The sequence below is a fragment of the Trichomycterus rosablanca genome, chromosome 5 (genome assembly GCF_030014385.1).
Source record: "Trichomycterus rosablanca isolate fTriRos1 chromosome 5, fTriRos1.hap1, whole genome shotgun sequence".
Taxonomy (NCBI): domain Eukaryota; kingdom Metazoa; phylum Chordata; class Actinopteri; order Siluriformes; family Trichomycteridae; genus Trichomycterus; species Trichomycterus rosablanca.
In genome coordinates, this window is record NC_085992.1 from 5,633,049 (window position 1) to 5,658,743 (window position 25,695).

Below are 25,695 nucleotides of genomic sequence, written 5' to 3' on the forward strand. Positions count from 1 at the left end.
AGACATGCAGTCAGGCCAGTTGGAGACGCTGAACATTACCCTAAGTGTGAATGTGTGTGTGTGTGTGTGTGTGTGTGTGTGTGTGTGTGTGTGTGTGTGTGTGTGCCCTGTGATGGAATGGCGACCTGTCTAGGGTGTCTCCTAACTTTGACCTTTTTAAATAAATTAGACCCACCGCGACCCTGACCAGGATAAACCGTTTGTAAAACAATGAATGAACGAATGTTGGCTGCTTTTCAAAACCGTTTGGCGATTGATTATTCTGGCCTGGGACGTCATGTCTGTTTAACAGATATGTATAGCATATGGATTGGATTACTTAACATGGTTTGTAATGACTCGCTGACTGTACATGCTATATTGATTAGTGATTATTTCCTTAACGCTTGGTGAATAATTCGTTGGTCGAATCCGGTAACAGGAATGAGCTACGTGTAACATTAAACATGGCTGAAAGGAAAACAAACGTTCCCAGCTCCAGCGCCAATTTACTGTTTTCCACAGCCCCCGAATTTAATTTCAACTTACCGTTTATTCCTGTCAGCCAGGCCACCGATCCAGCAGTTTTATCTGGAGGTAAGGGAAAGAAGAAGTGGAAGTGGAACTGAACCGGTTCGCTAGCATGGATGCTAACTAGCTTTCTAATGTCAAGGGTTGCGTTTGAATCCACACTACTGTACTAATTAGTATGTAAGATGTTTAACTACATTACTGCTGGTACTTTATTTTAACATACTCTTTAGTACAGTAGTATGCTGTTTAGTAGTATTGCTATCTGATGTGTAGTTTAGCATCGGAATCTGCTGATCATTTCTAACATAGTCGGGCTGTCAGCTAATGTAATTCCCTAAATGTGATGCATATTTACTAATTTTATTTCATTCTTAATAGTAATAATCTTCTTTGACTTGAGAAACGATGATGTTATCCAGAACTGGGTCAGGTAGTAATTATGTAAGCTAATTGCTAGCTAGCTGCCAGTCAGATACTTGTATTAACTTCAGTCTTCACCTCACATGCCAAAAAAGTTTGTGAACCTGTTGCAGTGACCTGAATTTTTACATAAATGATAGAACATTTAGTCTGATCTTTCTAATCTTAATTATTCTGCCTAAATCAGTAACAAGCAAAGAAAAGTTTTATGTCTGTGCATAGTCCAGACTGATTAGAAAAAAAAGGGAACCCTTGTGTTTATTGTGTTTAATAACAGCCATAATCTTCTTTATCAGCATTGTTACTTATAAGGTACTGGACTAGTAATTAAAAGGTCACTGGTTCAAGCCCCACCACTGCCAGGTTGCTGCTGTTGGGCCCTTGAGCAGGGCCCTTAACCCTTAATTGCTCAGATTGTATACTGTCACAATATTGTAAGTCGCTTTGGATAAAGGCGTCTGCTAAATGGCAGCCGCTCAGATGGCGCAGCGGTAAAGTACGCTAGCGCACCAGAGTTGGGGTTTTGAATACATCGTATCGAATCTCAGGCCTCAATTTCCTTCGGGATCAATAAAGTATCCATCCATCCATCCATCCATCCATCCATCCATCCATCCATCCATCCATCCATCCATCCATCCATCCATCCATCCATCCATCCATCCATCCATCCATCCATCCATCCATCCATCCATCCATCCATCCATCCATCCATCCATCCATCCATCCATCCATTTCGACTGGGCTGGCCGGCTGCATGAACAACGATTGGCTGTTGTTCAGGGTTAGGGTTAAAAAGTCGGATCATAGGTCCTCATAACTGGTGCGACTGCGGTCGCTGCTGGCTGACTGATGGCGCCTGCACATGGCTGAGGAATAATGCTGATGGGGGTGTGGCCCTCCATACACAGTGCCCATCGGTGTCTGTACGTATGTCAGTTGAGAGGCGTCCTCAATCAGCGGTGAAGGGTTGAATCAGTATAGAGGACGCATTCAGGGTAATTGGTCATGACTAGATTAGGGGAGAAAATTGGGGGGAAAAAAGTGGGAAAAATAGGAAAAAAAAAAAATAGCTGATGTCTAAATTCGTATAACAGAAAGAAAGAACTGTAGACTATTTTGTGATTGTGTAAACAGCCTTCCTCAGGCCATGCCGCAACATCTTGATTGTGTTAAAGTCCTGACTTTGACTTGTTAAAATTCAAAAGCATCAAAACACAACAAGTAGCCTCAAGCAAATAGTAAGTATTAGAATTTTGTCTTTTTACTGTAAGGCTTAATACTCTAGTCCTTACCACATTTAGCATTGTTCGTTGTGCCCTTTAGGTCATTTTTGTGGGATGCCTGCTTATTACATTGCATTTACATTTTTGGCATTTAGAAGACGCTTTTATCCAAAGTGACTTACAGTTGTGGCAGTATACAATCTAAGCAATTGAGGGTTAAAATTCTTGCTCAAGGGCCCAACAGTGAAAACCTGGCAGTGATGGGGCTTGAACCGGTAACCTTTTGATTACTAGTCCAGTACCTTAACTACTAAGCTACAACTGACATAATACTACACTCATTGAAAGTGTAATAACATTGTAAATTTCTTCTATTTGTAGATCATCTGTGTTATTGCTGAACACTAAGGTCTTAAGAAACATGCACCCCAATACATCTTTCTCAAGTTAAAGTTTCCATCAACATTAATTCATTCCTTCATTGGCTGTTTTACCACCGCTTTATCCTGGTTGTTTACACAGACATGATTGGCTATGTCTGAGGGAGGAGGGTGGCCAAACAGCCTAGCCATTATGAGGTGCACTTGTCAGTACGCTCCCAGTGCCTGTCCCAAACCCAGATAAAATAAGGAGGCTTGTGTCAGTAAGGGCATCCGGCATAAAACCTGTGCCAGATTTTTTTTATACTGAAGGTTGTTGTAAAAGTAAACAAAAATATTTAAGGACAACATGGAACACACTGTACAGAAAATGCACTTTGATGTCCAGGAAGCTCCCAGTTACTGTAAATATACATTTTACCCATCACTGGTACTGAACTAAATGTCTTTATTTATTTATTTATTTTTTTTAGATGATGCGAGTGAAGTTGGTGAAGAAGACAGTTTCCTCGGTCAGACCACATCGACGGCTCCTCAGCCGCAACCTGTCAGCTATTTCTCCAGCTCTGCTACCAATACAGACCCATTTGCTTCAATAGGGCAGCAGCCTTACCCGCCTGCAGCACCCACTGTAATCCCATCAACTGGACCCTCACCAGTATTTAATGCTGGAAACCTACCCCCAGCCTCATCAATTTCCCATGTAAACTCTGTGCAACAGTATGGCAGTGCAGTTCATCAGAGCCGCATGCGCACACACACTCCTCCACCTAACCCTAATGTGGCAGGGCCTTTACCCCCACAGGCCACCCAGCAGTCCTATAATCCATATAGACACACAGCCTCAAGTAGCAAAGCAAGCCCATATTTTATGGCTCCAGAGTTACAACTGCATGCCACTCATCAGGCACCTCAGCACTTTAATCCATACTCTCAGCCTCCACCACCTTCCACATTCCAAACTGCACCTTCAACATTCACCAAGGTATCAGATTTTATTTCTCAGATTGTTTCTTCTTCAGTTAAGAGTTCAGATTCTGCACGAGTGATAAAAAAAGTTGTGAGTTCCAAGATCAGAATAGAAAAAATTAATGAAAGCCAAATTTTAAAGGAGTACAGCTTTTTTTTTTTTTTATTGCCACATATATCTGCATATGTGCCTCTGGGGTCCAAATTTGAATCCTGGATGAGTATAATGTGGATGCACAGTAGATAATAATAATGTGAAACACAACCTTGGCGGGTTCCTACAGTGAACTGTCTTAGTTTCAATCACACATGTGTTAGGCTAAACACAAACTTTTCTTTTAAATCATAAACTGGGTAAACCAAGCACCCACCTTGCCTGCCTGGTTGTCTACATAGACCTATCAGCCTAGCTACTGTGAGGTGCACATGTTAGTGTGCTTCTAGTTCTGGTCCCAAGCCAAAGGCGTCCGTCAGAAAGAGCATCTGGTGTAAAAACTGTGCCAAGTCTGGTAGGCGGACCAGAATTAGCTGTTAACGCCTCGTTAAGCATGATTTAATTCCAGGTGGAAGTTGTCCTCTTTAGCATGGTTTCTTTCTTGCAATAATTGCTTATACATCCATTTGGAATAATAGGATATTAAAATACATATTAATTTCTATTTACAAAAAGTCCTTTTAGTTTTGTGAGTTTCACATATGTAGGATACTCTTTTAATGAAGTCAGTTATATCAGTGCATCAAACTTTTATAACTGCAGTTAAATCTTGCTCGTTTGTCACCCTAAAATTGGACTGTAATTAAAATGTCCGGTTACACAAATATGTTATTTTTTTCTGAGCTGTACCTCTGTTAAAACAGTGCGTTTTTTGTTTCCTCAGCCTCCCCCTACACATACTCCTCCACCCCCACCCGGACCCAGCATGGCAGGACCTGTGGTTCCAGCCAACCCCATGATGCAACACTCGTATAATGTCTATGAGCCAGTCCAGCCTCACTGGTTCTATTGCAAGCAGGTTGAGTCGAAGAGTGTTTGGCTTCCTTTTAGTGTTCTGGATTCTATTCATCTGGAGGAGACTTTTAATTCAGGTAAGAAAGACAGAAGGGCATTTTAAGACATCACATTAATTCAATTGGCCCATGCATATTGTGTCAGAGCTGCATAGTTTCCCTCTGAACTTGCCACTTTAGAGGTTAGATGTTTAGTGCCATTTAAACGAGAAGACAGGCAGACAAAAATACTAAATGTCTGGGGGAAAAAAACATGCGTAAATGGTACCCAACACTACACACTGAAGCATTATTTTGCTGGATTTCAGCTCCATTAACCCTGTGCTTGTACTTTTATTGTTTTCCTTTTCATGTTGATTAGGTAGCTGGTTTCTGGTTACTTGTTTCTTATCCACATTTGGTTGTTTGGCTTGCTGGATTTCTACGGTGGCAAAACCAGACACACTTACCTTATTATCTTATTAAGTCTTGCGAGAAGCCTTCTCAGAAGAGTGGCTGTTGTTCTAGCTGAAAAGATCACATAGAGGTCACTTTATTTAAATAAAATTTGTTTTTGAAATGGGATGTCCAACAATCTCATGGTCAGGTGTCCAGATACATATAGTGCATGTAGGTATGTGCGTGTTACACTTTTAAATGAAGCAATATTTGAGATCAATTAAATGTTTTACAGTGGAGAGAAAAGAACACTATTCAGACTGTAATTTAGTCAGTGTGTAGATCCTAAACTGATTTAGCGATGCCCTGACTGTAAGTATCATAACTGTACATTTTCCTCTGATGTTCAGTCCAGCCAGACCCAGAGAGCGTGGTAGTAAGTACAGAAGGTGGGCGCTATGATGTGCAGCTGTATGACCGCATTCGCACTGCCGTGTACTGGGATGAGGAGCAAACCGAAGTGCGCCGCTGTACCTGGTTCTACAAAGGAGACACAGACAGCCGCTTTATACCCTATTCAGAGGAGTTCAGTGAAAAATTGGAGGTATCTTACACTGCTGTGCAGAGATTCATTCTTCCTGAGACTGTGTGCTGTGTCAAATAGGATATTTTATGTCATTTATAATGAACATGATCAAAGACTATGATACTGTTTGTTTCTTCGTACAGGCAGAATATAAGAAAGCTGTTTGTACCAATCAGTGGCACCGTAGACTGGAATTTCCTTCAGGGGAAACAATCGTTATGCACAACCCAAAGGTAAACGCTCCACATCAGCTATTCAGACCACAGTGTGAATGTTCAGTCGTGAGCAGAATACTAAGGACGTCTTTGTTTTGCGATGGGAACAATGTACATACACAAGATGCCGCATAGGACGCACCAAACTGACCCATACACACCTGCTTAAAGGAGACCAGGCCCCCACTTGCCCCCTCTGTAAATCAAGAACTTCTGTCAAACATATTCTCTACACAATTCTACAGTACAAATAGCTACAAGGAAATCTTCACATCAGTACCCCCTAAAAACTGCTTAAATTCTTGGAATCACTTGCAGTTACAAACACCATATAAGTTAGACCCTCACAGTCACACAAACACTCTTAACCCATCACCTTGACGTTTACATAATCTATTAGTTAGCCGTGATAATAGCCATTGCAGCTGACATGGAGTTAAGAATTAAACAAACAAACGTCTTTGTTTTGTGTAAACATAATTAATGTATGTTTTAGGTAATAGTGCAGTTTCAGGCTTCAGCCATGCCTGATGAATGGGGCACCACACAGGACGGTCAGACCCGGCCCAGAGTGGTTAAGAGAGGAGTGGATGATGACCACGATGAAGTTCCTGATGGTAAGTAGGCCACGTTGGAGAGACATCTTAAAAAAGTGTTTGCATCTTAAGATGCTTTTTTGCTTTACGCTTGTAAATAGGGTCTGAGTTATCATAGCCTTGAGTAGTTCCACACACAAAACTGTTGCTTACTGGATGTTTTTTGTTTTGTTGAGGTTTTTTTGTTGTTTTTGACTGGGTGTGATTTAATAAAAACCTTGCTTTTTATTAATCAATTTATTAATTTAATTTTCGTAACGCCACTTTGTTTTGATCATGGTCTGGTTTCCTTGGAATCATTGGCTGCAATGCAGTAGTACACGCCATACAGTGGGCCAATCCAATACAGGGTCTTGACTGTTCCCTCCGCCTCAGACATAGCCAATCATGTCTGAATGTTGAAGCTCGACCAGCTGATAGCATTACTGGGGATTTGAACCCTGGATCCCAGAGGCAGTGGGGTAGTGTAATTTATCACTCATGCTCTTTATTGTGGAAATAAATGCATGAGGGTTCGAATTTTAGCAGTGTGGCCAGTCATATACAGACATGATTGGCTTTGTCATTCACGGAGTGGAGTGGGTGAAGCATCGTAGCCATTTGGAGGTGCACTTGTACTTTTGCACAGATGAAAATCTGGAGGGTTGCATCAGGAAGAGTATCTGGTTTGCAGACTAGAGTGGGAGAACCTGAAAGAAAAAAGGTTTTAATAAACATTTTGACTCAATGTATGTGTTATTTAACCTGTTCTCTAGGTGAGATGCTGCAAGTAGACCACCTGGTGTTCATGGTGCACGGCATTGGCCCAGTCTGTGATCTGCGATTTAGAAGCATGGTGGAGTGTGGTAAGATCCAAAAGCTGTTCACTTGCATAGCTGAACTGACTAATATGTAGCTTTAGTATGTCACCTGGGCGGCACAGTGGCTCGGTGGGTAGCACTGTCGCCTCACAGCAAGAGGGTCCTGGGTTCGATCCCCAGGTTAAGCGGTCCGGGTCCTTTCTGTGTGAAGTTTGCATGTTCTCCCTGTGTCTCGGTGGGTTTCCTCCCACAGTACAAAGACATGCAAGTGAGGTGAATTGGAGGTACAAAATTGTCCATGTTTGACATTAAAGACTTAAAATGATGACTCTTGTGTCACCAGTAATTACCTGTCCTGTCATGTATGTAACCAAAGTGTAAAACATGAGGTTAAAATTCTAATAATTAAATAAATATAGTATGTCACCTAATGGATACTTAACTTTCTGCTCAGTAATTTGCAGATTAGGCTGTAATTAGTGTGTGGTACTGTAATACTGTAATTCTTAGGACTGTTGCATGTTTTTGCGGCAGGTTTAGAAGTAATTTTTGCCCAAATCGATGTGTGTTTCTTGGTCCACAGTGGATGATTTCCGCAGCGTTTCACTAAAACTGCTGCAAAGTCATTTTAAGAAGGCTCAAGATGACCGTGTAATCAGTCGAGTGGAGTTTCTGCCCGTGCACTGGCACACAGCCCTGCATGGAGACGCAACAGGAGTGGATCGGTAAAAAAAATTGCACTTTGATTCATTTTTCTGTTTTTTTTTTTTTCCTTTTTCAACATATTTGTTCAGATCCCACTGTTCATTTTCGTCTCGCTTTCTTTCACCTGTGTTTAGGCGGATTAAAAAAATCACCCTACCCAGCACTGGCCGACTTCGACACTTTACTAACGAAACGCTCTTAGATGTTCTGTTCTACAACAGCCCAACCTACTGTCAGACCATCATGGACACTGTGGCTTTTGAGATTAACAGACTCCATGCACTGTTCATGCAGAGAAACCCACATTTTAAAGGGGGCGTGTCTGTGTCTGGACACAGCTTAGGTAGGACTGTTATCTATTCCATACAAACGATAGTGTTGTGAAAAAGTTCTTCACACTGCCGCTACCAAGTTTCACTGTTGGTATGATGGTCATCATTTACAAAACAAAGTCATTTGATGTTCTAAAACACATAAGTGTGACAAATATGTACAAATAAAAGAAATTGGGAAGGGGTCAAGTCTTTTTTCACAGCAGTGTACACTGATCAGTACAAAACATTAAAACCACCTTGTTTCTACACTCACTGTCCATTTTATCAGCTCCACTTACCATATAGAAGCACTTTGTAGTTCTACAATTACTGACTGTAGTCCATCTGATTCTCTGCATGCCTTTTTAGCCTGCTTTCACCCTGTTCTTCAATAATCAGGACCCCCACAGGACCACCACAGAGCAGGTATTATTTAGGTGGTGGATGATTCTCAGCACTGCAGTGACGCTGACATGGTGGTGGTGTGTTAGTTGTGCTTGTATGAGTGGATCAGACACAGCAGTGCTGCTGGAGTATTTAAATACCGTGTCCACTCACTGTCCACTCTTATACACTCCTACCTAGTTGGTCCATCTTGTAGATGTAAAGTCAGAGACAATCGCTCATCTATTGCTGCTGTTTGAGTTGGTCATCTTCTAGACCTTTATCAGTGGTAACAGGACGCTGCCCACGGGGCGCTGTTGGCTGGATATTTTTGGTTGGTGGACTATTCTCAGTTCAGCAGGGACAGTGAGGTGTTTAAAAAAACTCCAGCAGTGCTGCTGTGTCTTATCCACTCATACCAGCACAACCAGTAATTGTAGAACTACAAAGTGCTTCTATATGGTAAGTGGAGCTGATAAAATGGACAGTGTGTGTAGAAACAAAGAAGTGGTTTTAATGTTATGGCTGATCGGTTAATATGAGGTGTGCTGTGCTACATTATTGTTTAAATGCTTAAATGCTTAATTCTTCTTGCAGGCTCTTTGATACTTTTTGACCTGCTGTCTAATCAGAAGAGCTCATCTACTGCCCCAACTCCTAATGGAAATCCTCAAGCTGAACTGAAGCAGGTAATGTACAGATACTTCAGTTAGTAATCAGGTTAAACACCATTATTGGTAATAATATGCATAGCCTGAGATGCACCTGGGTTATAAGAACTCTGTACAAAACAGCCAACAAGTTCATATATGGATGTACCGTGATGTACTGGGACATATTAGAAAGTAATTTAATTTAATTGCCCTTAATACTAAATCTGTACATTGAAATCAAAGTTAATTACGATGACCCTTGTAATCTTGTTGAATTAAAGACAGTTAACCAAGAGGAATGGCTCTAAATTGCTGATTGCCAAAATGCAGATTAAATGACATAAACTTATTATAACTATTGTAACGGCCAAGAACGACTTTGCACTGAAGTATTAATTTTATTCACTTGTGGTGTTTAGATCCTTGTTTGGCCCAACAATATGTCTTTACACATGCTTGTTTATGCTCGTCAATTCATAATTTTTGTTTAAATTTGGAAATGCTTGGTCAAAAGACACCATGTGTAAACTGAATTGGTTATATACACCCCGTTTTCTTGGCTGCTCCCGTTAGGGGTCGCTGGCAGATCGGCACTACAATGCACTGGTTTATGCATCCTAGTGGCAAGGTACCTATAGGACAATTCAGTGTCTCCAGTTAGCCTGGCTGCATGTATTTGGACTGTGGGAGGAAACCGAAGCACCTGGAAGAAACCCACGCAGACACGGGGAGAACATGCAAACTTCACACAGAAAGGTCCCTGACCGCCCCACCTGGGGATCAAACCCAGGACCTTCTTGCTGTGAGGCGACAGTGCTACCCACTTAGACACCGTGCTGCCCAATTGGTTATATACTGTACATTGACGTGGTTAAATGCCTGTATCACCCAAATGTGGCTGGTGGTCTGGAGAAATTAACCACTTGGGCTGACTAGCACACTTGTTGTAAATAGTAAATAATCTCATAGGTGGCACTGCTGGATCACCATAGTAAGATGAATGCCTTGTGTTTGTGTTGTAGATGATTCCTCCTGTCTCACAGGCTACTGAGACTGTAGCCCTGGCTGCACCAGAGGAGGTAAAGGAGAAAGAGGAGGAGGTCGTTAATCTTACATCTGTTCTGGAGCAACTGGGCTTGTCTGAGTACCTCAGTACCTTTGAACAGGAGAAGATTGATGTCGAGTCTTTGGTAAGAGGAGGCTTTCTAACTAAGCACGTAGGTTCCTAAATTCATATATTTGCTCTGTTGGTTCAAACTGCCATGACGTCTTTATGCTTCCCTGCAGCTGATGTGCACAGTGAGTGATCTGAAGGAAATGGGCATTCCCTTGGGGCCACGCAAGAAGCTTGCCAAGTTTGTAGAGGAAAGGGCAGCCAAGCAGGTAAACACAATGAACTGTTTGTAAAGTGACACTTAGGTTGAAGTCATTGAAACTCTATTTATCCACAGATTCCATGTCAACAAACTAGTTTTAGCAAGTTGTCATTTATCAGTTGTCACACTTCTAATTTACTATATCAAAATTCCAGTGGATCAAAGGTTTACAAACAATAAGTTGACTGTGCCTTAAAATAAAATTTCAGAAAACGAAATCATGGCTTTAGAATCTTCTTATAGGCTAATTGACATGGTGTGAGTTAAATGGAGGTATAAGCTGTGTCAGTATTTTAAGGCCTACTTGCCTCTGTGCTTGACATCATGGAAGGGCATCCAGCGTAAAAACTGTGATGGACCAAAACTGGTGTGGCAACCCTTAATATAGTTTCTTTTAGACATGATTAGGAATCACAATAGTACAATTAGGAATATTTAGTGGATACGAAAAGTCTACACACTCCTGTTACAGTGGCAGGCTTTGTGAAATAAAAAATGAGACAAAAGATCTTCATCTTCTACGTGACCTATAATCTGGTGAAAAACAATCAGATTGAATTGAATGTCTTTTTTTATGCATTTTCTCCCCTTCTTCTCCCTTTTAGCTCGTCCAATTGCCCGATTGTGTCATGCTTCCTCTCCACCGATGCCGATCCCCGCTCTGATTGAGGAGAACAAAGCTAACCCATGCCCCGTCCGACATGTGGGAAGCAACCGTATGCATTTTGTCACCTTCACTTTGACGAGTGCAGTGCAGATCAGCACTGTGTACGGAGAGACACACCCTGACAAGCACTGATTTCTCGTCTCTGTGCAGGCGCCATTAATCAGCCAGCAGAGGTCGTAATTTCATTTCATATCCGGCTTTTTAATATCCCACCCCTATCTGAACAACAGGCCAATCGTTGTTCATGTGGCTGCTCAGCCCAGCCGGCAGGCGTAGCTGAGATTCGATACGATGTATTCGAGATCCAGCTCTGGTGTTCAGTGTGTGTTTTACCGCTGCGCCACCTGAGCGGCTAAATTGAATGTCTTTGATAGATGGCTGAATATGTTTGGTTGCAGAGTTTCAAAATGTTCGCTGTAGCAAGAAACCATTGATGTTCTGTTTTCGAAACTAGCTAGGTTAAAGCTGGGTGTGTTGAGCTAGCTTTGTGGAAATCCCTCTGATCCAGTACTTTACAGTACTCAACATTTTGTTTCTCATGTTTAGGCTGCGCAACAGGCTGTAAGCAAGGAAGCTGCAGCTAAGCAGGAAGATAAAGACGTCTCGGCCCCTCAGAACCCCGGATCAGTCACGAACGCTGCGTACTTCAAAGCTCCGGTCGGCAGGCCGATGTCTTCCATACACGTGGATTACAACTGCTTTGAAATTGGCACTGGGCAGGTAAAGCTCCACGCCGTTCATATTTCATGTGTATTATTACTTCCATTTGCTAAAAGCCTACTATAGAAATACGTATCATGGCTGATTTATTACCTAGTTACAGTTTTATGAGAATCAGGTCAGCACTTCCTGAGACTGTTCAATTTGTGCTGTGTGTTGCAGTGAAGTCAGCAGTTCTGTTGATAGCGTTGGTGTTTTACTCCAAAACTGAATGTGATTTTCTCTCCTGTAGGTGTCTGTGGCGTATCATGCTCTAGACTTCGAGCCGGTCAGTTTCTTTGCTCTTGGCTCTCCAATTGGCATGTTCCTGACCGTGAGAGGAGTTGAGAAACTTGAGGAGACCTACCAGTTCCCAACCTGCAAGGGATTCTTTAACATTTATCATCCAGTATGTTGTATTATATCCTAATACTTGTCACATCCTTGTCAAAATCATCCTTGTTTTTAAGCACATGCATTATTACTCATGAGATTTTATCACTTTTCTTTGTAAAACCAACAGGACCCTGGTTTGGGTAGCTTTTAAAAATACACTTGAGTTCTATTTAATATTGTGATCTAAATATGCTCATATTAAGTAATGTAAGGAGAAGAACCTACCTTCCCATAACCAGACATTTTATTGGTCAGAAACACCTAAACCGACAGCTCACTCACTTTCTTAACCGCTTATCCAAATAGGGTCGCGTGGGGGTTCTGGAGCCTATCCCAGCTTTTCAATGGGCGCAAGCCACACATTAACACCCTGGACGGGGTGCCAGTCCATCGCAGGGCAGACACACATACACACACACACACACATTCACCTATAGGACAATTCATTGTCTCCAATTAACCTGACTGCATGTTTTTGGATTGTGGGAGGAAACCGGAGCTCCCGGAGGAAACCCACGCAGACACGGGGAAGACATGCAAACTTCGCACAGAAAAGACCCGGAAAGGACCCCACCTGGGGATCGAACCCAGGACCTTCTTGCTGTGAGGCTGCACTGCTACCCACAGAGCCACCGTGCCACTTTAAAACGACAGCTGTCAAACTTGATCTACTGGTGGAATAAACCAATTAATGTATGACCACAGTTTCTTTATACTGGAAGGCTACAAATTTGTGGCATCACATGCAAAATGTTTCTGCCATAAAAAGTGAATATAGTTTGAACATGAGTCAAAGATCAGCTATTCTTATCATCCACACTAAGTCTCAGAGTCCCCTAAGAGTCTTCTGATTGCTTAGATGTTACTCTCAGCAGAGTATAAATAAATAATTTATAAATCAACTACTGATAGGAAAATGTTTCTTTTGTGCTTCCTCCTTTAGCTGGATCCAGTGGCATACAGGATAGAGCCCATGATTCTACCAGAAATAGAACTGGAGCCTGTTCTGATTCCTCATCACAAAGGAAGGAAGAGGCTTCATCTAGGTACACATGAGCGAGCGTTCGGTTTAGCACATTGGAATAATGTTGAAAATATCAAATGATCACTCACTGTGAGAATGGATTGCTTTGTGTTCAGAGTTGAAGGAGAGCCTCACCAGGATGGGTTCAGACCTGAAGCAGGGTTTCATGAGCTCTATAAGATCTGCTTGGCAGACTCTGAATGACTTTGCTCGTGCCCACACCTCCTCCATTAAGCTGCACGAACAGCTGGCTATAGTGGCCAGTCAAATAAAAGAGGAAGAAGAAAAGCAAAAAAATGAAGGTAAGTCTGAGAAATTTAGTGAAATTGGGGGAGAAAATTTGATTTTTGTTATTGTTTTGTTATCTTTAATGGAGCTCAGCTATGATTTTCTGCAAGTCCTGTACAGAATCACAAAACGCTAATTATCTTACATGTGTATTTATGTATAGTAGTGAGTAACCTTGATATGGAGACTCTTGAGCCTCTGAAGGAGGAAGCAACTCAGATAAAGGTGGGAATGCTGAATGGAGGCAATCGCATAGACTACGTCCTGCAGGAGAAGCCCATTGAGAGCTTTAATGAATACCTCTTTGCTCTCCAGAGTCACCTGTGTTACTGGTATGTGTCGTATTAAGATTATAAACATAAAAATTTGCAAGAAAAGTTTTGAACCCTTCAGAATTACCCCGATGTCAGCCTTGCTTATTGATCCTTATCCAAGTTTTAATAACAGACACATTTTGTTTGAACCAGCAGTATGAAACAAATTGGCGTTGGCTTGGTTGCCGACTGTGAATTAGTCAAAATTCAACCTGAAATCAAGCTTTTTATTTGTAATAGAAATTATGGTCACAAATTAAATTGCAGCATGTAATTATTTGTGTTCCTGATTTAGTGGCAGCTGCTAATGACAAGTACTAACTAAATCCCAGACTTTCAGTTTAAGCTGACAGGGAAAACACTCGCTGGCTTTTGCTTACACACAAAAGTTCATAGCTGTGAATATGCATTCTTATACAGTAGACCCTTGACTTATGAACTGTTTACCATACGAACATTTTGGGTTACAAGCGATTTATGTTTTTTTTTAACTTAACGTACAAACATATTTCGGATTACGAACTGAAATTCGCACACGCATGAAACACGTGACATCACGAACAAGTTGATTCCCACCGTCTCTCTCTCTCTCTCTCTCTCTCTCTCTCATTCGGACATTCGGACAAAAAAAGAAGGAAATAATAGAGAAGTATGAGAGTTATTGTTGCTTCTGGTAGATACATTTTATAAAAAAAGAAAGAAATGTATTATGGTGTATGGTACAGCACACGTACTGTACTGAGATGTGTGTTTATGTACAGTACTACTGTGTATTGTTGTTTATTATTGTTTGTTACTGTAATGTCTATTCTATAATTTAAGATTAAGGGAAAATATACTTGTATTTATAACAAAAAAGACAATTTAAGACATTAGAAAGGTTAGGTAAGGTGGTGGTTTGGGAGGTCTGGCACGGATTAATTCTGTTTACATTATTTCTTACGGGAAAAATAGGTTTAACTAACAAACATTTTGACTTAAGAACAGCCCCTCAGAACCAATTAAATTTGTAAGTCAAGGGTCCACTGTATTAGGTAGCAGCTGTATGAGTAAATGAAAGTAGTTTATTATTGGCAGTAATGACAATATTTTAAAGGCTTGCTGTTTTAAATTATAATAGAAAGGGAAAAAGGGTCATTTTATGGTTCACAAACTTTTTCTTGCAACTGTAGCTAAAATATTGTAATCCTGTCTGATCAGATTTTAATCAAATGTTTCTGTAACAGGGAATCTGAGGACACAGCTCTGTTCATCCTAAAGGAAATTTATATGTCCATGGACATATACCCGGAGCAGACAGCACATTAATGAAACGTATCTGTGAAAATCAAAGCACACACACACACACACACACACACACACACAGTCATTTTAAACAGTTTCCAGCTTTCCATGATGGTGAAAATTCTACTTTTTTTTCTTTAACTTTCTGATATTCCAGTGTATTGTATAAATGAGTGATTTCACCCCCATATATATGAAATTAAGAAATTAAAAATTAAACAGTGGATTTAAGCACCACCTTACATCAACATTTAACATGAACCATGTTATTAACCCAAACTTCACTACAGTAGGTGCAAGGACTAGTTTGTCCACAGTAACCAAGACCAATAAGATACATAATAAACTGATTTTGTCTAACGGAAGTTACTGGAAGTGTGTGCTTAAACTGTTTAGGTTTTAAATGCAATCATGGTCTGGGGTGTAGCTCTAGAGCTTTGATAAATGAGCGTAAACGTCTGGAGATGAAGCGGGATTCAGCTCAGGAAGGTAAATACTCACGGGTGCTGTGTAAAAAGTGTCTGTCAACCATGGATTCAAGATTGCAATAATGATAATTTTCAGAGTTCAGTGATGGTACTGCAAACACATAGTAGGGGTGATGTGCTCTGGATATACAGAACTAGTTTAACTCCAGTTATAGCTGGCTGTGCTGTAGCAGTAAAATAAATCGTTTATACAGGATGTAAAAACAAATAGAGGTTTATTTGTGATTGACAGCCACAGTCATGTAAATTTAAATATTAAGTTTTGCATTGGAGCTGAGCCGTCACCAGTGACTTCACTTTAAAATACCTATTCCACGTCTGTTTCTGAAAGGTTTAATAGAAATGACGTTAAACTGCGTTATGGTTACTTTAATCTGACATTATTTTGTGCACTGTATAGCCTGTAGATGTGTATTATTAAAAATCATGTTTGGGCCGCTCAGGTGGTGAAGCAGCCTAATAGCCCACCACCACTATGCTATCGGCCAGCCTGGCGCCTACACGGGCACAACTGGCCAAGTTTGATGGTAGGCTGGTCAAAGGTAGTCCTCGTTGGTGTTGCACTTGCACAGCACAAAAAGACACACTGCACAGAGATGGTGAATAATGAAAAGCAGTGTGTGACTCTTTACGTGATACTGATCCCTGTGCAAATCTGCCATGTGTAAACAAAGAAGTAGTTGGCTACTGCACACGAGTCAGAGGGGACGTGTGTTTGGTAAGGCCCCACTCGGTCAGGGTCCACAGCAGTGTGGAGTGATACATCTGGGTAACTGAATACAACCAAATTGAGAGATGAAGGGAAAATGTATGAATAAAATAAAAGTAAATAAATAAATGTTTGGCCCGGCAAGATTCAGTAAAATGATGACAAAGACGAGTCAGAATAAGACAAAGAGACTGCATTCCCCTGTTTATTAAAAAAAGTAGAGTAGTTCATTCCACATGGACACATGCTGTTTCAGACATTACAGCGATCAGACTTGTTAGGTGTCAGAATTCATGAATTTATAATGCCCTTCTTTTAAATTAATAAATGTTATTAAACAATGCAAAATCCAGGACGACTCGGTTAAACGGAATGAAACGAAATGACACACAAAGCAAAGGCTGGTCCAAGCACTTACTGGTCATGCTGAATTTAATACAGTAAACAGTTTCTAGTTCACTTCTGCTATATTCTTTCATTTTCAAAAGCAGCTTTATACTGGTTCAGATCACAGTGTGTACAGAGCATGTCCCAGAAACACCGGCACACATTTATACTCCCCTCACACCTATGGAGAATTTAGATTAGCCAAAGTTACAGACTGAGGTTATTGGGTTGGAGCTCTCGGAGATAATCTACATGGGCATATGAGGAGAAAATGTCGCTCAGGTGGTGCAACAAACTAACTGATTAGACACTTCGTGGTGATTCGGCTCTTTTTGATCTGATCAGAGGTTCTGCAAGTGGAACTGGATTCACAAAGAGGAATTGGAAATGACTAAATTGGGAGATGAGTGTTACACAGAGTGTAACTGGGATACTGAGGCTGTGTGCCACTTTTCATCTGTATCATGTGCCAGTGTATGACATTGAACATGAACTGAAGAATCATGTGTAACCTGTAACTTCCTGTCCTGTCATGAATGGAAGCAAAAGTATAAAACATGACATTAAATCCAAATAAACAAACAAAAACACACTTCTGTATCATAGAAGCTCTTGTCCAATCACAAGATAAGCACAGCGCATATTGTTTTCATAGAAAAAACTATACAAAAATATAACATGGCTTTGTAAAATAATGAAAAATAAAATAATGTACAAGAAGAAGCAAGACTGTTATGTGCTTGAAACAGAAAGCACCAATAAAGTGTTTTTTGTTCATGTAAAAGTACATGGACGGGTCTCTAAGCATTTCAGAGCAGGATTTGCAGAGCTAATTTATCAATTAGTTCTATTTTGTAACCCATATATTTTCAGTTGGACCTCTTTACTACTTCAGGTTATGCTGTGTGCTTATCCAACTTGTGGCCGAACAAGAACACTGTGCTTACTCTAAGCAGATTTAGTGTGACCAGTTCAATCCTCTGCCCTGCTCTGGCTCTTGTAGGCCTGCTTGCGGAGGTGGTTTTCGATCTCTTCTCGAAACACCAACATGCCCAGATGTGAGTGAGATGCCTCGTTCATAGCTTTGGACTGGATGCACATGCGGTACTGTTCTGGAGTCAACTCATCTGCGCACAGCTTCTCATGCCACAGGTGGAAAAGACCCGACACAGGAGTGCGTATCACTATCAGCTCGCTCCGCAGATACTTCCTATATAAGTGGACATCCTCTACTCCCCAACCCTTCACTTCTAGATCAAATCCTCCTGTAGAATTAGGGCAGAACAGAAAGCAGCATGTCATTAACTAACGCTCATTTTAAAAAGCCACAGTCGTAATCAGTTAAATGGAAATGCAATGTGACTCACCAATGTTGAGGAAGTCAGAGCGATACTGACACGTCATCCCAAATCCAAAGTCCCTCCAGAATCCAGCATCTTTTTTATGTATCTTTGAAAGTAATCAGTATTAGCTTTACACCTTATTAAACACCATTTCTTTTAAATCACAAAGGTCAGTTAACTGGTTACATACCAGCTGATGTTCAATGGGCGGAGCCAATTCAAGGTTTCCATATACAATAGCAGGATTATAAAGACTGAATACTACTGGGTAAAACACTCGTTTGCCTGGGAAGGGGGGAAAACATTCATTAATTTAAAAAAAATCACCACCGAATCAAACCAAGTGTTCTATCTTATGTGCAAACTAACAGAACAGAACTATTTTTTTGTGCCAGTAAAGCAGTGGTACAGCACATTTAGTTGCATGTTCTAGATATTAATAAATGAGTTCATATGACCACAAAACAAGACACTGACAACTAAAGCATACAGTAATACATATGTACATTATCAGCATTTAGCAGACGCTTTTATCCAAAGCGACTTACATTATACAGTCTAAGCAATTGAGGGCTAAGGGCCTTGCTCAAGGGCCCAACAGTGGCAACCTGGCAGTGGTGGGTTTGAACCAGCAACCTTCTACTTACTAGCCCAGTACTCTAACCGCTAGGCTACAACTGCCCTATATTTAATATTGTATCAGTTATTTTATTAGTTATTTGTATTTATTCCCCATTATTGTTCTTTACTTTAATATCTTAAAGAAAGGAAAATTCTAAACCTTATCAAATATACAAAAGTAGCAGTAGCTGTATGCTAATGTCTGGCACTGTTAGGAGGACCTTTAAAAAAATTGTGGTAAAATCATCAATATGTAAATTCATCAGATGTATGGAAGCCTGTTGGAAAAAACAGAGAAGTTACAGGCTCTTTCTTTAACAACATACCTGGTGATGTGTTGAGGCGGCAGGTACTGAGGAATTCAAGTGTGAAATAAATATCTACGTCGCAGAAGAACATCAACACATCTGTCCCTTTCGTCCATGCGTGAGCACCAATGTCCAGCCCTCTGCCACGGGAAAAGTCCTCGTCCACAGGAACAAGAGTGTAGTTGTTGAAACTCTCCTCACTTAAATCAGAATAAAAAAAACCCTATCTGTCAAACATTAATTAGTTAAGTAAAAACATGGACAATAAATTCTTTCTGGAGTCCCAAACACAACAAGGTCAAAAGCATGTGAAAATCTGACCACATTAGTTTCATGTGCATTTGGGAGGTCAAGCACTGATGCTGGAGAATTCCTGGCTCACAATCAACGTCACAATTAATACCAAAGGTGTTCAGGTCACTGGAGTTCCTACAGACCAAACTCACCAAACCATGTCTTTTTTGGACCTTGTTTTGTGCATAAATGCCCAAATTGTTTCCACAAAGTTAAAAGAACACTTAAACTAATTAATTTCATAAGGTGGCACAGAAGGCAGCACTGCTGCCTCACAGCAAGAACAGCCTGGGTTTGATTCCCCAGCCAGGTTTCTTTCTGTGTGGAGTTTACATTTGTCCATGCTCCGGTTTCTTCCCCAAGTCCAAACACATGTAGTGTAAGTGTGTGTCCTGTGTCCTGTCACAACCTGTCTAGGGTGTTCCCTGCCTTTCTTCTAATGAATTGGCCCCATCGCGACCCTAATTACGATGAAGTGGTGTTTAAACGGACAATGAATGAATGGATGATTTTATACATTTGTAGGAAACAATAAGCCTTGGTCCACGATGGGTGTGGCAAATACTTGAACTTAATAATTAGCAGGGGTGAAAAAAGATAGAGCTACAAGGTATGAAAACAGGCAAATGTAAATAAACAATAATTAATCATTCATTCATTGGTTTTACTTTCTAAACAACACAAAGTTCAGCAACCTAACACAAATAGACTTGTTACCCATCCTTCTCTGAGCCATCAGCTGAAACACATTCCAGTCTACCAGGCCCATTTTTACAATCACCACCAAGATTGTTATTTGTCTACATTTTTATCAGAAGGTCACTCGTTTAACTGTTTGTCTTTCTAACAGAGGTTCTGAAACCCTCCTGAAAATAAACCAATGACTTTATTCATTCTAACTGCCTATACTACACACACATACACGTACCTTGACAGTTTTTGTAATGATGACTTCACCTCCTGCAAGCCCTCTTGCCCGAAGTAGACCACTGTAAGGTGCACTCGTTTGTCCTGACGTAAACAAACCTCCCTGAAAAAAAAAGAGCACATTGTGTGAGATTTTATTCATGCTGGCTGTGCACACTTCAACAAATGTATAAGAAGCTACAACTTTTTTTTTCAAAAAGAAAAAGTTAATCATGTAATATAATCTGCATATACAAATCCCATTTCCAGAAACACATCCATCTCAGATTCCTTCTGGCTCAGAGAACTCACCATCGTTTCTGCTTCGTCTTTCCATAATACAAATTCTTTTCTTTTTTTTTTTAATGCATTTTCTCCCCATATTCCTCCCGATACCAGATTGCATCCAAGAAGAGCACGTCACTGCACACACCTCTTCCGACACGTGCACAGCCCTCCTCTTCTTGCCCCTGCATTCTGAACAGGCATCTCTTCCGCCAATCAGGGTCCTTACACAGCGTATGAAGACCCACCCACCCACACATAGTCCAGCCCCCACCCTGCAGATACGCTGCCCAATTAGTATCTGCTGCAGGCACTGCCAATTATGCCCGCTAGATGGCGCCCAGCCGACCGGTGGCAACACCGAGTTTCGAACCGAGGAGTTCAGAAACTCGGTGCTGGTTCGCTAGCGGAATATCCCGCTGCGCCACCTGGGCGCCCTGGCTGCATTTCTTGATGCAGTGGCGGACTGTGTTTAGTGACAAAAGATTTTCCAAAGTACTCCCAAACCCATGTGGCTATGTCTGGCCATGGTAGCATGACTGTTTCACACACAATACTGCCTAAGGTCTCGATGATTACACACATTCAGCAGCAATTCCCACCCTTGGCCTTTACGCACCAAGGTTTCTCCTGACTCCCTGAATCTTTTCATGATTTTATAAACAGTAGATGGTGAAAGATGGTTTTGGTTTGCAATCCTGCACTAAGAAACCACGACCCATCCCTGCTTGCAAAAACTAAGCCCTTAATCATTTTTGATTACCTCACCTGTTACTAGTTAAACTGCTAATTGTGGAACCTTCCAGAACAGTTTTACCTGTATAACCTTTGTCTCAATTTGACTTTGTGTGTGCGTGTTACAGACATCACATTCTATTTTTTTTTTTTTATATTGACAAAACACAATTAGGTTTAACAGTAAAACCTAATGTTTTCTTTGTATTTTTATCAATTAAATAAAATGATAATTCAAGCAATTTAACAAATGTGAGTTTTTACTTCTCACTGCATTTATAGAAACAGTCCCAACTTTTCTGGAAATGGGGTTTGTAGCTCAGTCTGCAGACTATTTCACTGTGCTCACCTGAAATTGTGTAGAAATTGTACAAAAGCTTCCGTTCTGCCGGACAGAGGCACTATAATGTTAATGATTGTGCTGGCTGTGTCCACAGATGTGCTCCTCACTTTCATCAGCGGACCAAATGGACGGAAGAGGGTTACGTGACGGAATTCATGGGAGTTCTCTTTTGCAAAGTAGAGCTCGTACAGTGTACCTTTGTCCCGCTCAGTCCTGTAAAGCCCTAGAGAGCAAAGAAAGTACAAAAATACTAGGATTAAATGGAAAAGGAAAATGCAGTGTCTAAATCACAGACATCTTCATCTTTTATGAACCATCATAGGGCAGCTGAATGAACTTACAAGGGGTTCCCAACTGCCCTATTGTCTATACACAAGCTCAAGGACAACTAAAATAAAACCAAATCTAAAACTTTCTTCATTTTACATGTTCTTACCCTCGAGAAAATGGCTCTCTGTAAAAGTCTGCCTCTGCATTGGAATATCCTCCTCCTGGCCATCCTCTTCATCTGGGTTGTTTAGAACATCCAGACCTGCCTCAATTACTTCCACGAGTTCATCTCGCCTGTCCTTACGTACAGGCTTTTCCTCAGGATGTCGAGTCAGGCCCATCTCCAGCTGATAGACCTTAGAGGTTGTAAAGCTTTCGAAAGGCACTAAAGCATACTCACTGGGGAGCCTGGCTCCTGTATTCACCTCTGCCTTATCGATCTGTGAATGTAAGAATTCTAGCAGGTCACTGGGTTCTTGGTCTTTGCCATCAACCAGGCCAATTTGTGGCCCAGGTCCCTCTTTTTTCTCCTGCAGGCTTTTCAGCTTGTCATTCATTTCCTGCAGCTCCTGCTTGAGCTGGGCAATCTGCCTCTTGAGGCTGGCTGCTCTGCTGAGGTGCCGCTCCTCCTGTTCTTGCAGCAGGGCCTGGTAATATTCCTTACCGTAAGGTTCTGCTCCAAGACCAGGCAACACATGACTCACATCTGCAGGCGGAGTGCATTCCAGCAAGTAGGCAAAGAACAGAAAGACAAGTACGAAGAATATACCCAGGAGGAGCCAGCGCACCCGGACCTGCAGTGGCAACCCTCGTCTGGGCATAGCGGAGAGACACTATTTTTTTATCAGCCACACATCATTTTTGTTCTGCCAAAACCTCACTTTGCAGACAGATGGAAAAATTCCAGGCCACGTTCACAAACAAGGACTTCATTTTCTGCATGTTGCGTTCCTAGGACCTTTCAGCGTTTGTACTGAGATTCCTCAAAACTGTGCAAATATACCGCAGACAGTACTGATCCATCATATCCACCTTGATCCAATTCATCAGGAATGTACCATCTGGAAAACAATAACGGAATACGTAAAGGGAAACTCTGAAATGGACCAAAACAGACATCTTCAAAGAGACCGAGATGATCAGAAATTAATATATGGCTGGGTTCGATTCTCCGACCAGGTGGCCAGGGTGTGGAGTTCTGTGTGGAGTTTCATGTTCTCCCCGTGTCCAAAAACATGCAGCCGGGCCAACTGGAACTATAAAAATTGCCATAAGTGTGTGTGTGTGTGCACCCTGTGATACAGACTGACCAGCATTCATTTGACCATCCATTCGTGCACCAAAAAAATTGTTAAGGCTAATTTTTTAATATAATTTATTTTCTTTTTTGTTTACAGCCAACCTAGGCAATCACATCTTTGCTGATTAATTCTATTTGATCTATTTTAAAAGAAAGCACCATATCCACCGGCTATCATAAACACTAAGACTTTATTAAAACACTGCTGGTTCTACTGCTCCTTTACAGAAATGTCTGAAATGTCTGAAGTAAGAACCAACAGAATGCATTTGCAGTGGTATTTCACCATTTTCCACACACCGGTTTTACTTGGTGTCTCAACAAAGAATATTGACCACCACCCCAAATATTTAATCATATTTAATGGATCTGTTTTATATTTCAAAACAGTCATTATAGAATTTTAAAAAGAAAACAACTACACCAAAAAAAGCCTATATATAACATCCTAGAGCTCACGTGTCCAACCCCAGCATAACAGAAGATGCCACTCCACCACCACAGTGTACCCTAGCAGATATAATTTCTTAATACTGTAATAAAACACTGTTAATATCTAATTAATTTAACTGAATATAATTCACAGGGGGCGGCACGGTGGCTTAGTGGGTAGCACTGTCGCCTCACAGCAAGAAGGTCCCTGATTCGATCCCCAGGTGGGGCGATCCGGTACACAAGATTCATTAGTTCAAAAGGTTATATCGAACACAGTCATGGACAATTTAGTGGCTGCAATCCACCTCACTTGCATGTCTTTGGACTGTGGGAGAAAACCGGAGCTCCCGGAGGAAACCCACGCGGACACGGGGAGAACATGCAAACCACACAGAAAGGACCTGGACCCCCCCCACCTGGGGATCGAACCCAGGACCTTCTTGCTGTGAGGCGACAGTGCTACCCTAAAAAATGAAGTAAATCATGTTCATTAAACTGAATTAATGGTATTAATTCTATTATCTAACATTTACAAGCTCCATTCCTGAAAAAGTTGGGACACTTTGTAAAATGCAATAAAAATCATGTGTGATGTTATTTCTCTTGAATATTTATTTAACTGAACAAAGTAGAAAGAAAAGATTTCCAAAGTTTTTAATTTTCAGAAAATAGGGTTTGTATTTATGTTATTATTTAATACTTTTAATATTTTTGGTATCATTTAACAGCATTAGCTGTATTAACAGGTTCATGTTTACACTATTTTACCCGTTTTAAGTATAATTTAATAGCGTTTAAAGCCTTACAGACGTGTTTACTTTTGCATTCTAAGTATTAACAGTATTATTTCACAAAAGTGTAAGAATTTACGGTATAATTTAACATATTTTATAAAATCGTTAACATCACTGAAGGTATTTTTGTTTGTGTTAGTTGTTAAACATCGATTTTGAAGAAACACACTAAAACTAGAGTATATTTTAGAGCTAGTACATTTACCAGCAGGCATTATCATTAAATTATTACCAATAACATATTTATATAATGAATTATTTAATGAATAATTAAACATTTGGAGTCTGAATAAAGTTAGTCAGAGTTAGCAGTGTAGCTAATTACAGAGAAATAGTTACAGCAGGATGGAGAGACTGTAGCTGTAGCACTAAACCCGACAGGATTCAAATCTCTTTCTGTACGGAAGGTAAAAGTGTAGTTGTTTTTTTACCTTTTAGCTGCTGTAAACACTTAGTTTTATTCAGGTTATAAACACAGCTGTATTAAACATTACTTCTGCTCCCTCCAAAACAAACGTGTAAATAAAAACGCCACGGGGCAGAAAAAAACGGAAGAACTGAGAGAAACGGCTTCAGTTTCCGGTTAGAATCGGTCTGTACCCCTTCAAAATAACAGCAGGCTACTTACAGACAGCGCTCCTGACAACAGCACATATTTATTTATTTAGTTATTAGGATTTTAACGTCATGTTTTACACACTTTGGTTACATTCATGACAGGACAGGTCAGACAAGATTCATCAGTTCACAGGTTCAAGGCAAACACACTCATGTACAATTTTGCATCTCCAGTTCACCTCACTTGCATGTTTTTGGACTGTGGGAGGAAACCGGAGCACCCGGAGGAAACCCACACGGACACGGGGGGGGAACATGCAAACTCCACACAGAAAGGACCCAGACCGCCCCACCTGGGGATCGAACCCAGGACCTTCTTGCTGTGAGGCGACACAACCAGCAGCGGCGTCGGGGGCTTGGCAGGCGGGGGCACGACCGCCCTTATAAAATCGCTGAATCGCTAAATCTGGGGGCACCAATGGAAAAAACAGCAAATATGATGTGAAAGTATTTTGGACACTCAACCATGAGCTTGCTGGAGATCTCATTTCCATTTCCAAAACAAAAAGTATTAAAACAGAGTGACCTTTATGAGATCTTTTCAGCTGTAACAACAGCCAGTCTTCTGATAAGTCTTCTCACAAATGTGATGTTTAGTGTAACTATGTTTATTGTTTGGTTGGGCACTGATGTAAGAAAGTTGATTTTCCAGTTCTTTCCAAAG

The 25,695-nt window shown here is 40.9% G+C and overlaps 2 protein-coding genes across 2 annotated transcripts; one reads left to right on the forward strand and one right to left on the reverse strand.

Moving 5' to 3' along the window:
- The first annotated feature begins 426 nt into the window (after positions 1 to 426).
- sec23ip (SEC23 interacting protein) lies at positions 427 to 15,560 on the forward strand. Its single transcript, XM_062995575.1, has 18 exons — positions 427 to 576; positions 3,013 to 3,524; positions 4,387 to 4,594; positions 5,305 to 5,498; positions 5,624 to 5,713; positions 6,192 to 6,312; positions 7,047 to 7,136; positions 7,675 to 7,816; positions 7,931 to 8,139; positions 9,092 to 9,183; positions 10,170 to 10,337; positions 10,435 to 10,530; positions 11,737 to 11,910; positions 12,143 to 12,298; positions 13,229 to 13,331; positions 13,426 to 13,611; positions 13,764 to 13,929; positions 15,138 to 15,560. Exons 1-18 carry the CDS (start codon positions 447 to 449, stop codon positions 15,217 to 15,219), a joined length of 2,919 nt encoding a protein of 972 aa, XP_062851645.1. The 5' UTR covers positions 427 to 446; the 3' UTR covers positions 15,220 to 15,560.
- A 1,010-nt stretch (positions 15,561 to 16,570) lies between these two features.
- csgalnact2 (chondroitin sulfate N-acetylgalactosaminyltransferase 2) lies at positions 16,571 to 24,919 on the reverse strand. The gene is made up of 8 exons (XM_062994786.1): positions 24,845 to 24,919; positions 22,051 to 22,945; positions 21,621 to 21,837; positions 20,274 to 20,375; positions 19,070 to 19,251; positions 18,313 to 18,407; positions 18,147 to 18,228; positions 16,571 to 18,044 (listed from the first exon to the last, which is right to left on the reverse strand). Exons 2-8 carry the CDS (start codon positions 22,703 to 22,705, stop codon positions 17,752 to 17,754), a joined length of 1,626 nt encoding a protein of 541 aa, XP_062850856.1. The 5' UTR covers positions 22,706 to 22,945; positions 24,845 to 24,919; the 3' UTR covers positions 16,571 to 17,751.
- Between the last annotated feature and the right edge of the window lie 776 nt (positions 24,920 to 25,695).